We start from the raw sequence: 14,723 nt of genomic DNA on the forward strand, positions 1-14,723 counted from the left end.
TATGTGCATTAACTTATGTCTTACCAGAGCCATAAAGGCCTTGGCTCTTGGGGATACAAGACGTTCCATGCATGACAACCTGAGATGGCAAACATTTTTTTAATTACATTGATACTGTAATACAGATGTAAACAGTTTAATGAATATTATAATTATACAAAGATGTTTTACCATAAATTATTAAAATATATAAGAAAGGGTTAGGGTTTGGAGAAATTAATGCATTCTTCTTCTTCTTCGATATTACAGATATTACTTCATAATACGTGATACGCATTTCATGTGTCATTCTAGTCATGCATGTTATAATAATAATAATAATGTTATTTATAAAGCGCTGTTAACAAACAAAATGTAGGCTCGAGGCGCTGTGATAACTTTTTTTTTTTTTTTTTTTTTTTTTTTTTTAAGGACTGTGATAACATTACAAACACAAACACGACAGCTAAAATGACAAACTAATCTAAAAAAGTTTTAAACAGATAGGTCTTAATGTTATTCTTGAAAGTGGTGTAGCATGTTGTCTGCCTGAGATCAGTGGGGAATGAGGTCTAAGCCTTTGGGCCGTGCACTGAAAATGCCCGCTGACCGTAGCTTTTGAGGGAGAAACTTGGCACTACTAGCGCAGGGATCTCTGAGGGACTTAAACTACCCTATACGCATCTACTAGACCAGATACACACACTCATACACCCATACAAAATCACACACACACACACGCACTCTTCTAGAACCCCACACTCTTTCCCACAATATCATATTTGTCCAAAGGGCCGCAATCCCACAAAAAAGTTTCATCTCATTCTTACAATTCTGCATTCACGCCCTTGTCGAACATGTCAGCAAATTCCCGATAAATTTGATAAGGTCTTATTATTAAATGTCTTTTCCGCTACCATAGTGCAAGTCTATTTAAAAAACAAACAAACAAACTACCAGCTGCCTTCCTCTATGCAAAGGAGGGCATACCGACTCCTAAATTTGTCTTTAAAGCGGTTCCGGGGGTGGAGGCTCCTCTGTTACGCGGCCCTCAATTAAAAATCATAAAGAAAACCCTTTCAGTAGTAGATAGTAATGTAAAGTAAAAAAATGACAAAATGACAGTAATATGCAAGTTGCAATTTGTTCTGCGTTATAGCGTCTAATGTGGCACTCTTCTTTATTACTTTGAAGTTAAAATCTCACCACAAAGGCCTCATTATTGTCGTTTGAGTGATGAGATGGTATTATTATAGAAATTTGTGTTTCTCACGGAGACACGCCACTACATCGAAGACCTTCCCACGCTTGACCTTGCACATATTCCTGACGTAACTTCTGTGTTCCCAATAGACTAAGCACTGTGCCAAGTTGGTTAAGCACTGGATAAGCGAAGTCTGCTTGCCATTATTATTTTTTTAAACTCCATTTGTGACTAGGGCCCGAGATTCAGTTGGTAGGGAAATAGAGACTTGGAGTAATTACGGCTTTATTGTGGTTGACAAACACAAATATTTTTAGAACATAAATCGCTTACTTTTTGGGATTCTCCAGCTGTTCTTTCTAAAACATATGGAAAAAAAACAACAACATGCATTTCTATTGCTATTACATAGAAATAACTTACTTCTATATGCAAAATGTAATAATAATAATAATAATATAAAATTAATAATAATAATAATATATAGCTTGTCCATCGTGGTTCGATGATGACCACTTTTGTCATCCAGGGGGGTGGGGGTGGGGCTGTTTAAAAATGTTTTACATGTTTCGGATGTTCCTTCAGAGTCGAAGATAGTTTACTTCCTAGTCCAAACCTCCCGCAGGTCGACGGGGGATGGGAGCGGGCAGGGTTTGAACCCTCGACCGTCGATAAATCCGAACGACAGTCCAGCGCGCAAACCGCACGACCAGGCAGCCTGCACTGGGGATTTGTGCCTCTTCATGTGGCTGGTGAGACCTATGTCAGTATAGGGGAATGGATTGGCTGCACGCATCTGTTTGTTGTTGTTTTACAGATATATGAAACCTGGACATAGGTTTTTAGAATTTTTTAAATTCTTTGTTATAAACGATTTAGCGATTCTAGTAGGCGGAGCTACAGAAGACAAGGGCGGAAGTGATGTTGTCTAGACTTAAGCAGAAGTTTAAAGGTTTTAAAAAAAATTTGGTTTCGAGTGTATGAAAAAAAAAAGATTTCTCTGTATTTGAGTTATAGAAGGCCTTAACATTGACCTTCGACCTCGTAACCTGTGGGTACCGAGACCATTATCTCGTTGCCAAGTCGAACAGACCTGTGACGTGAAAACTAGCTATTGTTCTCCGCTGCCACTGGTTGCGACGTTGCAGGTCAAAGTTCAGGACTTCTATGACGATTAATCTCGTTTATAGAAAAAAAATTGCTTCGGGTAGTTATGAAGTAAAAAGTGCCTACAATAAATAGGTTTTTTTTTATTTTCATATGTCGGAAAACCTATAAATAGCAACCTTTTCGGTGTATCCGGTGAACAGGAGAAAGGAAGTGCTGCCAAGATTTGTTTTTACAAAGTGACATGATTATATTGGTGCGCAATTTGCACTGCACATTTTGTAAATTCTTCTGTTAGTAACATGTATTTTGATGACAATCTTTTATTACCAAAATTTAAGCACCTTCTCTTTCGAACCTTTATGACTCTTCCTACATCTTCTTTATAAGTTAAAAGAGACTCCCTATAAAGAATAAGGTAGTAGGAATATCTAGTTACAATGAATGTTCTAATATAAGCTAATTTTATTTACTGGTATGGTTTATACATGTAAAAGGTAATCTCGTTCTTACAAGTTCTTTGAAAAAGACGGGCTAAACTGCTAATACAATAGACTTCAATAGAGGGTAGAAGAAGCAATAGCTATAATCTAGTACAGGGGGTCTCAATCTGGGGGTCGAATGACGATTTGCCAGGGGTCGCCTAAGACCATCGAAAATATTGATTCTTATTGTCTATTCTATTGCTGTATGTGTGAGGGGGGTCGCGGCAGAGCGGGGGTTTGTAAAAAGGGGTCGCCGAGCTTAAAAGGTTGAGAACTGCTAATCTCGTAGTTTTGTGCTTACATTCTGATATGAAATATTGCTGTTTCTCCAGAGTCTGTTGTTCAGTTCTTGGCAAGCTTTGTGCGCAAGGAAATCCCGGTTCTTCATCTGCAGGGCCAGCTCTACGCAGGACATGTCCTTCCACTGAGGCATGGTCTGGCTGAGTAGAAGGATGGCGTCTTCCTGATACTTGGAGTAGGTGTTGTTTAAAGTCTTCAAAGCAAACTGTTGGTACTTCCTGAACAAACAGAATTTGGCATAATTTTAAAGAAATCTGTTGGCACTTTCTGAACAAACAGAATGTGACATAATTTCAAAGCAAACTGTTGGTACTTTCCTGAACAAACAGAATTTGACATAATTTCAAAGCAAACTGTTGGTACTTTCTGAACAAACAGAATGTGACATATTTTTCAAAGCAAATTGTTGGTACTTTCCTGAACAAACAGAATGTGACATAATTTCAAAGCAAACTGTTGGCACTTCCTGAACAAACAGAATGTGGCATAATTTCAAAGCAAACTGTTGGCACTTCCTGAACAAACAGAATGTGACATAATTTCATTATATTAAGCTTTGGGTACTCTCCAAACCATTTACGCAAAACAAAGCATGATACTTAAAATATTACTTTACACAAGAGTGATCCAAAAAGAAAGATATTGCTTTTTGCTTTAACTCTTTATCTCCGTAATTATTTTCCACGTTCTGAGAGAATTGTTCATTTTTGACATTTGAATATTCTACCTTGTTGTCATTAAACTTCAATAACCCGAATTATTGGCCCGAATAGCACAGTCCACAGCAGCCCTTTCAAAACTTAAAAAAATATGGAAAGATAAGGGCTTAGCCCTCGGCACCAAAATTAGACTGATGCGCTCTCTGGTCATGGCCACATTTTTATATGCTTGTGAGTCGTGGACGTTGAATGCAGAGCTTGAGAGGAGGATCCTAGCAATGGAATTGAGATGCTACAGAAGGATCCTAGGCATCACATTCAAAGACCGCATCACAAACCAAGAAATCAGAGACAGGGTTACTGTAGCGATCGGAGCTCATGACGACCTGCTTACTATTGTGAAAAAAAAACGAAAGCTTAAAATCTTTGGCCACATTACGAGATCTACGGGGCTCGCAAAGACCTTTCTTCAGGGAACAGTGCCAGGAAAAAAGAAGAAGAGGCAGACAGAAAAAGCGATGGGAGGACAACATTAAAGAATGGACAGGCCTGCCATTGAGAGAGGTTCTGAACAAGGCAAAAAAAAGGGAGGAATGGAGAAAGACGGTCGACAAATCTTGCCTGGTGCCCCAACGGTCCAACAGACTAAGGGATAGGTAAAGGTAAGGTAAAGAAAATGTTACTTTTGGTATACAATTTTAGGAGAATGCATGCTCTTTTTATATAACACAAGTTAAAGTTTATAAAAACAAAAAATAATTTAATTTAATGGAATCAAATCAATGATGGTATCGTTACTTCGGAGAGACAGTACATAAGAAATATGAATACTGTTTGGCCTATATTATAAAGTAAGATGCCAACCTTAATATAGGATTAAATTGTTACAACCGAGATAATATATATATATATATATCTTATTTATTTAATGAAGTGAATATATAATGAATTAAAAAGAACATACATATAACATAACGCGTGACTAACTTATTGACTAACTAAATAATTAACTATAACTATATAAAAAAAACAACTAACCAAATGACTAATAAAATATATAAACATATTAAATGACTAAGAAAATCAGTACACGGTTAGCTAATAATAATAACATATTGCTTTTTATTCCAAAGATAAAAGTTGACTAACAAAATGATTAAATAAATGACTAAATGGCTAGCCAAATGACTAAGAAATAACTAAATAACTAGTCGCACGACTAACAAAAAAAATTAAAGGGCTAAACACACGGCTAAATCAATAACTAAATGGCCTACCTCGTGACTAAGCAAATAACTAAATGTCTAGATAAATAGCTTATTGACTAGCTAAATAACTAAATGGCTAGATAAAACACTAAATGAATAGCGAATAGCCAAAAGTCTATCTAAACTATATGGCTAACTATAATAAGCAGTGAGTGCCTTTAACTGAAGAACTATATGAGTAAATAAAGAATTAAATGACTAACTTTTTCTGCTGTTTGATTCTTTGAATATCCTCCACCTTCTTTTCCTTGGCTAGCATTGCACGCAACAACATACAGGCGAACAGAGCTCCACCTATAGGGTACTGTGACATTGAAAATGATACTATATTTTAACATTGAATATCGGCATGCTATCAGGACAATCTAAATATATAATTTTCTTCTTCCCTCAAAAGTTTAAACGAGTAGTAAGGAGTAAAGGAAAGATCACTCTGTTATTTCTATGCTACGGTCGTAGCGCATCATGGTGTGAATGAAAATGGTGCGAATTTGGATATTGAATGGAAGTGAGATTAAAAAGGTGGAAGCCGGAAGGGATGGATCTGAAGAGAGTTGGAAAATATGATGTTTACGTCATTTGTGATCATATTAAAGTATTTTTAGATTAACACTGCGGTCGCATAGGTTGCAGTGGGCTAAGTTCGGCCCTGCAAAATAGCGGTGTATGCTACGCCGCCGGTCGACTAGTAATGATATATTTATGTATTTTATGTAGACGTATTCGTTTAATTATGGTAGTACATAATGTGAGCTTCATTTAAATTCAGCCAGGGTCGGATTTACTGCATTGCAGAAAGTGCAGCCACCCAAGGCATCACCCACAAAGAAGGGCCTTCAATAAGAAAGTTTCCCCATTTCAGACCTTGTGGTCTATAGGGCAGAAGATGTTAATCTCACCCAAATTTTTTACCACAGTTAACGAGGGTGTCATGTTGCCAGCACAACGACCAACCGCCTTTACTTTCCCCAACTAAAGTCAGGTACCCGTTAGAGTTGGGTGGACTCAAGGGCGCCCTCAAAATCCCTAAATTCAAAACCCCAGTCTTCACCGAGATTTGAACCCAGGACCCCAGGTTCGGAAGCCAAGCGTCAATAAGAATAACAAATATTTTTTAAAAAGTCATATTCATACTAAAAATTAATTCAAAAATAGAGATCAAATAAAGAAGTGCTCTAATCTTAGAACTGAATTAACTCTTTATCTCCGTAATTATTTTTCCACGTTATTGACAGAATTGTTCCCTTTTTCACACTTGTACATTCTACCCTGTTATGGTTAAACTTCAAAAACCTTTTTTTTTGTAATCAGAAAACGTTACTTCTGATATAGAATTATAGGAGAATGAATGCTCTTTTATTAGACACAAATTGAAGTTTATAAAACCAACCATTAATTTAAATTTAATGAGGTCAAATCAACGATAATATCGTTAATTAGGAGAGAAAGAGTTAATAAACTACTTTTTCGTTAAAGTTTTCAAAAGAGTGCAGGGGCTTCAGATACTAAACTCCGGCAAAGATTTATAATTATCATTTATATTTCTAGGAAGGGGCGTTAACTGACAGAAGACATAAAAAAAAAGAAGTTTTTACGTTGGATTATCTTACCTTGACATATCGCCAAAATATCTCTGATAATTCAAATTTTTTCTTCAATATTGCAAGTTTGAAGAGGCGTTCAATTTTGTAGTCTAAATAAAGATACACCATTAAATATTCAAGTCAGTTTCTTGATTAGGAACTAATATGTTCAAATCTAACGATAATTTCGTTTGTACACATCACCGAGAAGTAGCTGCACCATAAATATATAGAGCTCTAACTATGGATCACGGACGGAGACTTAAACCAGCTCACATCCCAGTGAAAAGAAAAAGGACGCCTTTTATAAGTTTTCTTGACATGACCGACGCATCATTTTTCGACAGCCACAGAGCAGAAAGGGAAGCACGAGAACTAGCTGCTACCATGCTAGCTAATCATCCAAGTACCCCACACAGTCAGACTTTCTAACCGATGCGAAAACAACCCTCCAAAGCTTGGAAAACTCTGATTCCTCCTGTATAAAACTACTCAGGGCAGCACTTATAAAGCTCAACAACAAAGCAAAGAAAAACTGTTATCCAATGGATACCAGCACATATAGAACTAGAAGGAAATGAGAAAGCTGAGACACTCACCAAGAGTGGCAGAACAAACTCACAAAAAACATGGCACTCTATCCAGAAGAAATGAACAAACTAATAGAAAATAAAATAAATGAAAAATGGACAAGCTCTCATCCGAATCACAAGCCTATTATAAGCAATCCCGACAAGATCAACGTCTAATCTTTCGACTCAGGACCGGACACAACAGAATGAGACAACATATGTTCCGGAAGCTCAAAATTGGAACCAGTGAAATATGCCCTTGTGGAGTGTCACCAAAAAATGCTGACCATGTCCTTCAAAACTGTTCTCTTTACCATGAGGCCCGTACAAGACACTAGCCCTAAACACCCCAATAGAAAGAAAACTATAAGGAGAGCTCCCTGATTTGGAAACCACTGCGCAGTTCATCTCATGTATTGGTCTAGTCATCTGAACACTCCAATATAACAATGAAAGATGAGGAAGAAGAGGAAGTCTACACTGAGATTCAAACCCAGGACTCCAGGCTCAGAAGCTAAGCCAATCCTGTCTACTGATTAACTGAAGATCAAAATTATGATACATAGTGAATGTAACTTAGAGGTATCAGAATATTGTTTGATTTTTTTTTTTTTGGTTGGGTAGTTCTACGGATTTTTTCTTTTTTTGGGGGGAGTTCAATTTCGTCAAAAAACAAAACAAACTTGATGCACAAATACAAATTTTAATCTGTTGACAGTGTTGACACAACACAATAGAATGAGACAACATATGTTCCGGAAGTTTAAAGTCGGAACGAGCAAAGCCTGCTCTTGTGGAGCATCACCAGAGAATGCTGACCATGTCCTTCAAAGCTGCATACTATATCAAGAGGTCCGAACAAGACTCTGGCACCAAAACCCTCCAATAGAACAAAAACTATACGAAAAACTGCCTGATCTGGAAACCACTGCGCGGTTCATCTCACATAGAGGATTACTGATCTGAACTCTCTCATCTGTAAACCACTACGCGGTTCATCTCAGATCTAGGATTACTGGTCTGAACTCTCTCATCTGTAAACCACTGCGCGGTTCATCTCAGATCTAGGATTACTGGTCTGAACTCTCTCATCTGTAAACCACTGCGCGGTTCATCTCAGATCTAGGATTACTGGTCTGAACTCTCTCATCTGTAAACCACTGCGCGGTTCATCTCAGATCTAGGATTACTGGTCTGAACTCTCTCATCTGTAAACCACTGCGCGGTTCATCTCAGATCTAGGATTACTGGTCTGAACTCTCTCATCTGTAAACCACTGCGCGGTTCATCTCAGATCTAGGATTACTGGTCTGAACTCTCTCATCTGTAAACCACTGCGCGGTTCATCTCAGATCTAGGATTACTGGTCTGAACTCTCTCATCTGTAAACCACTGCGCGGTTCATCTCAGATCTAGGATTACTGGTCTGAACTCTCTCATCTGTAAACCACTGCGCGGTTCATCTCAGATCTAGGATTACTGGTCTGAACTCTCTCATCTGTAAACCACTGCGCGGTTCATCTCAGATCTAGGATTACTGATCTGAACTCTCTCATCTGTAAACCACTGCGCGGTTCATCTCAGATCTAGGATTACTGGTCTGAACTCTCTCATCTGTAAACCACTGCGCGGTTCATCTCAGATCTAGGATTACTGGTCTGAACTCTCTCATCTGTAAACCACTGCGCGGTTCATCTCAGATCTAGGATTACTGGTCTGAACTCTCTCATCTGTAAACCACTGCGCGGTTCATCTCAGATCTAGGATTACTGATCTGAACTCTCTCATCTGTAAACCACTGCGCGGTTCATCTCAGATCTAGGATTACTGGTCTGAACTCTCTCATCTGTAAACCACTGCGCGGTTCATCTCAGATCTAGGATTACTGGTCTGAACTCTCTCATCTGTAAACCACTGCGCGGTTCATCTCAGATCTAGGATTACTGATCTGAACTCTCTCATCTGTAAACCACTGCGCGGTTCATCTCAGATCTAGGATTACTGGTCTGAACTCTCTCATCTGTAAACCACTGCGCGGTTCATCTCAGATCTAGGATTACTGGTCTGAACTCTCTCATCTGTAAACCACTGCGCGGTTCATCTCAGATCTAGGATTACTGGTCTGAACTCTCTCATCTGTAAACCACTGCGCGGTTCATCTCAGATCTAGGATTACTGATCTGAACTCTCTCATCTGTAAACCACTGCGCGGTTCATCTCAGATCTAGGATTACTGGTCTGAACTCTCTCATCTGTAAACCACTGCGCGGTTCATCTCAGATCTAGGATTACTGGTCTGAACTCTCTCATCTGTAAACCACTGCGCGGTTCATCTCAGATCTAGGATTACTGGTCTGAACTCTCTCATCTGTAAACCACTGCGCGGTTCATCTCAGATCTAGGATTACTGATCTGAACTCTCTCATCTGTAAACCACTGCGCGGTTCATCTCAGATCTAGGATTACTGGTCTGAACTCTCTCATCTGTAAACCACTGCGCGGTTCATCTCAGATCTAGGATTACTGGTCTGAACTCTCTCATCTGTAAACCACTGCGCGGTTCATCTCAGATCTAGGATTACTGATCTGAACTCTCTCATCTGTAAACCACTGCGCGGTTCATCTCAGATCTAGGATTACTGGTCTGAACTCTCTCATCTGTAAACCACTGCGCGGTTCATCTCAGATCTAGGATTACTGATCTGAACTCTCTCATCTGTAAACCACTGCGCGGTTCATCTCAGATCTAGGATTACTGGTCTGAACTCTCTCATCTGTAAACCACTGCGCGGTTCATCTCAGATCTAGGATTACTGATCTGAACTCTCCTGACATCGTACAATGAGAACGAAGAAGAAAGAAAGAAGAAGGACGTATTTCCGGTACTGCAGACCGTGCCGCCCTCTGGTGCACTACTTAAAATGATGAAGGACTTCACAAACTAGGAAAAATAACGTTTAAAAATTATGTATATTAGGAAGCAAAATATAAAAAATCATTAAAAACAAACCAGAAAGCTTATCTAAGGGAAAAAACTCGGCACTTACAACAATATCACTTACAGTTTCCAATGAATATTGGGAGGTTCAATTTCCCTTTTTTGGTATCAAACAAATGAATTCTGGTAATTAATTGAATAATTGTTCAATTTTTTAAAATTTATTCATGTCTGTCTATGCCAACGAATAATTATGCAAACGTTCAACTTAGTCTGAGAATGAGTGTGTGTGTGGGGGGGGGGGGGACAATGTGTACAAGCGATTTACCATACAGACAGATTGAATTGATTCTAGTTCAATTATATTGAAAGAAAATGAAATTTTAAGCTTCATTTCCTTCCTAGGGTTACACCAATTTTGTCAAGATACCAATACACAATACAGCTGTCATTAAATGTATGGAATATATTGTTATTAAAGCATTTTTAAAAAGGTAAAGTCTTCACAAAAATGCCGTTCATGGTCTCCATTAAATATGCCCAGCTTTAATCATGTCAGAATTGAATAAAAGAAAAACAACACGTGGTTTGTCTGTCTGCTATCGTGTGCGCTTCCATCAGGAGGATTGTGTAATTTTTATTTTCGTTAAGTCCACTTTTTTCCTTCGACACCGAGTCCACTATTACTTTCCCATTTTTCAACTACCTCTAAAAATAGAAATAATCGAGACCATATAGAAAAGTGGCTCTTTGGATTCGACAGTTGGCCACGTCAATGAAAGCAATATTGAGGTTTTATTGTGCACAAATATTTACGGTTTGTTTCCAATTCAAATTGACGCATTAAATGTTAAATCTGTTCCATTTCGTCCTTTGTTTTTCGGAAACAGGTTACCAGTCCATGTCGGAGGGTTCAGATGACCAGTCCTGTATCTGACCTGATATGTAGCAGTGGTTACCAGATCGGTCAGCAGTCGCGTAGCTAGCGATTTGGGGGGCCCGGGGTATGATCTCCTTAGGGGCCCATGTATTTGGACATTTGACATCAAGACAAGAGATAACGTCACAACATTTAAAGTAAACACAACAAATTTCGGACTCTAATTAGAAGGCCCCCTTTAAGTGGGGACCCTAAGGGATTTTCACATTTGGACACCCCCCTCCACCCTACTATAGCTACGCCACTGTCCCGCAGCTCTCCATATAGTCTAATTTCTATATGGCTTTTTTTTTGTGTGGGCAGGGGACCAGTGTGTAGTTTATAACTATTTTGGTCAGATCTTATAATGATGACATTTACCTTCCGTGTATATTCGCTTCTGTCCACAATAGTCTCTGATCCACTGAATCAATAAATCTGTTTTTTTAGCCTGTAGGTAATATGAAAACATATATGATTTTATATCAAGATATTTCAATGTTTGGATAAAGAACAAGATATAGCCTAATGATGCATGGATATTGGATACACATCTGTATGGGAAAATAGCACGAAATAGCCTTCAGTTGTATTGATATTGGATACACATCTGTATGGAAAAATAGCACGAAATAGCCTTCAGTTGTATTGATATTGGATACACATCTGTATGGAAAAATAGCACGAAATAGCCTTCAGTTGTATTGATATTGGATACACATCTGTATGGAAAAATAGCAAGAAATAGCCTTCAGTTGTATTGATATTGGATACACATCTGTATGGAAAAATAGCACGAAATAGCCTTCAGTTGTATTGATATTGGATACACATCTGTATGGAAAAATAGCACGAAATAGCCTTCAGTTGTATTGATATTGGATACACATCTGTATGGAAAAATAGCAAGAAATAGCCTTCAGTTGTATTGATATTGGATACACATCTGTATGGAGAAATTTCAAGAAATAGTCTACTAGTATATCATACGACTATACGGAAAAATTATAATTTAAGGTCAAGCAATGGACGCTTGATAAAAAAAAAATATTTCAACAAATACTTTCAAAAGGATATTCTTCAGTTCCTTTTGTCAAAAACATAATTGTGTTCAGTATTTTTTTTTACCTTTACCTATCCCTTAGTCTGTTGGACCTTTGGGGCACCAAGCAAGATTTGTCGACCGTCTTTTTCCATTCCTCCCTGTCTTTTGCCTTGTTTAAGGCCTCTATCAATCTATCAGTAACTATCATGGTTAAAGGGAACAGATTGCGTTGGGTATGTCACCTTGAAGGAATGCCAGAGAATGTAGGAGCAAGGATTGTTCACCGGCCAAAGCCGAAGGGCAGACCACGCGCAGGTCCTGTATGTTGGTGACGTAGAGGCAGATCTACGACAGCAAGGGGTCCGGGCAAGGAGGCACTAGGCACAGGACAGATCAGAATGGAGATAGATTTAATGACATTTAATACCTCCTTAGTTTTAAATTGAAAATGATATTTCAATTTATATCTATTTGTTGTAAACTATCAACTAATAAAAATTTCTGAAATTAATTAATTTATATATTTAAAATAATATACTTAAATAAGTTTGAGTATGTCAGTTATAAATTACTTTTTATAAATTTAATTTTGATATAAATCAACCTAAAATGAAAACAATTTTTATTTCTTATTTATTTTAAATAAAATTTAAATATTATTTTTTATAAGGTGGTGTCGATCATAAAAGATAATAACAAATTACATACACTTCCTGTTGAATGGGAATAGTTTCCCATATAGTCTTCCTGCATCTATAAATAATCCTATATCAATGTTGTATGAACTAGTTACTGCGATTTGTAAGAATAAATTTTTTATTATCGTCAATGCATTGAGTAACAAACGTTGGAGTAGAGTATGGCGAAACTAAGCTTCAATACAAAACTGGGCTTCTAGACCAGGGGTCGGCAACCTTTTGAGTCGAAAGAGCCAAAAATTACAATTTTCAAAATTTTAAAGTTTTAAAGAGCCGCAAAGTTTTTACTCGCACATTTTCCGAATGAAAGAAAAAAAGAATCAGTTTATTTATAAAAACCTTAAGTAGTGTTTTTCACAACAAATTAAATAATATATATATATATATATGGCATTATTAGATAATTTTTTTTTATTTCGTCAACAACTTAAGAAGTTAAACATTTGCTTACAGCACTAACTTGAACAAACAATTGAGCAAACAAATTTAATGGGACCGTTGACTTCGCATGGTTTTAGAAAGTTTAGATACCATTGCCTCATAACTTGTTTTTAGATTTAAACTCTTAATTTTCAAATTTTCAATTGTCAGTACACTACCTACTTTGCTTTTAATTATATTAATGAAAAAAAAAAACACTCTTTCTCGCTCAAATATGTCGATCTGAAGATAATCAGCACTCCAAATGCCAACTTCTTCCCTCTCGGTAGCAATCTAGAAGAGTATTCCGTGGGCCGAATCAACTTGTAGCATTTCATTTAAAGCTGTCCATTTTTGTTGTTACGTACATACATTTCTGGAATTCCAACTCTCCCAACTTTGCTTTTCAACTCTGTACATTTTCCAACCCCATAAAGCTTTACTTTTTAAATTGGCCAATTGCATTTTTAGAGATCCAGTATCAATGTGGATTTCTTACTACTCATGTTTAGGGAATTTACTCAGAATGCTAGAAAGGTTTTGTTTGTTTTGAACTGCTCAAATCAAGAAATTCATCATTGGTTTTATAAATGTACTGAAGTAATTTGCATCAAAAGTTGCTCTGATTTTATCGCGAGACTGCTTTAGACATTCAAAATGAAGTAACTTACCGCTCCGAATAACTTCTGCAAAAATAATTAACTTTTCTTCAAAACAAACCAACTCTTTTACCAAAACCTAGTATGGGTTTCCCTTTCCCTGCAGTTTTAGATTAATCTCATTTAATTTCTCTGTTATATCAACCATAAATTAAAATATTTGCAAATATTTGTCGTATCATTATTTCGTTCAAACACAAAGCAAAACGTTTCAACACTTTACCTTTGGAAAGCCATTGCATTTTATTGGGAAGAAGGAGCTCGGAATACTGAGTATCCATTTCGTTTAACAATTCTTTAAACTGGTGATGGTAGAGTGCTTTTGACAATCTTGATTACCAATTTCATTACCACTATTTCGGTCCGAATCTTTTTGGCGCAAAGTGCTTCTTGGGTGTATTATTCAGTGAAACGTAAGAATTTTATTTATTTTGCTTCGAAAAATCGCAGTTGCCCTTTTATTTTTTTCCTATCTTATTTCTGGCTCCTTCAATTGTTATTGAAATGATTTTATTTAAATGGATCTAATTTTTTCCAATGTAATTTTACACGGCATGCACTATATGTTTCCCTCTAGTTTGTTCCGAGAGCGGTTGCAATCCTTGAAGTTTTTCTTTTGGACCTTGGGAAGACATATATCTAGCATAATGGGTAACTTGTGCCCTGTCTTTATCAACTTTATGTCGCAAGATTAGCAAGTGACAGGGCAAAAGAAAGTTGAATATCTTCCATCTGTAAATACATTTCAAGCCATTTAAAATATTCTATCTTGCAGTGTTTTCGTAGATTGTGGCAAAGCTTTGATTTTTTAAAATCAAGATTTCTGTTTTGTTTTTGAAATCACGAAACAGCTCTTCAGATGCAAGTATGAAGCAGTCTTTCACATA

At 37.2% G+C, this 14,723-nt stretch overlaps 1 protein-coding gene across 3 annotated transcripts in view; it reads right to left on the reverse strand.

Annotated features, from left to right (window-relative positions):
* Nucleotides 1-14,723, reverse strand: part of LOC106054966 (transient receptor potential cation channel subfamily M member 5-like) — a 93,575-nt gene that overhangs the window by 34,682 nt on the left and 44,170 nt on the right. For all 3 annotated transcript variants that reach the window (XR_008773709.1, XM_056004395.1, XM_056004394.1), the window contains exons 17-22: nt 11,396-11,465; nt 6,613-6,695; nt 5,206-5,306; nt 3,077-3,293; nt 1,517-1,542; nt 25-79 (exon numbers count right to left, since the gene is read on the reverse strand). Coding sequence is in view for 2 of the 3 variants with exons in the window: in XM_056004395.1 (XP_055860370.1) it covers nt 25-79; nt 1,517-1,542; nt 3,077-3,293; nt 5,206-5,306; nt 6,613-6,695; nt 11,396-11,465 (552 nt within the window). In the remaining variant the exon portion in view is untranslated. The remainder of the gene's footprint in view (nt 1-24; nt 80-1,516; nt 1,543-3,076; nt 3,294-5,205; nt 5,307-6,612; nt 6,696-11,395; nt 11,466-14,723) is intronic.

Source organism: Biomphalaria glabrata, chromosome 11 (assembly GCF_947242115.1).
Source record: "Biomphalaria glabrata chromosome 11, xgBioGlab47.1, whole genome shotgun sequence".
Taxonomy (NCBI): Eukaryota; Metazoa; Mollusca; class Gastropoda; family Planorbidae; genus Biomphalaria; species Biomphalaria glabrata.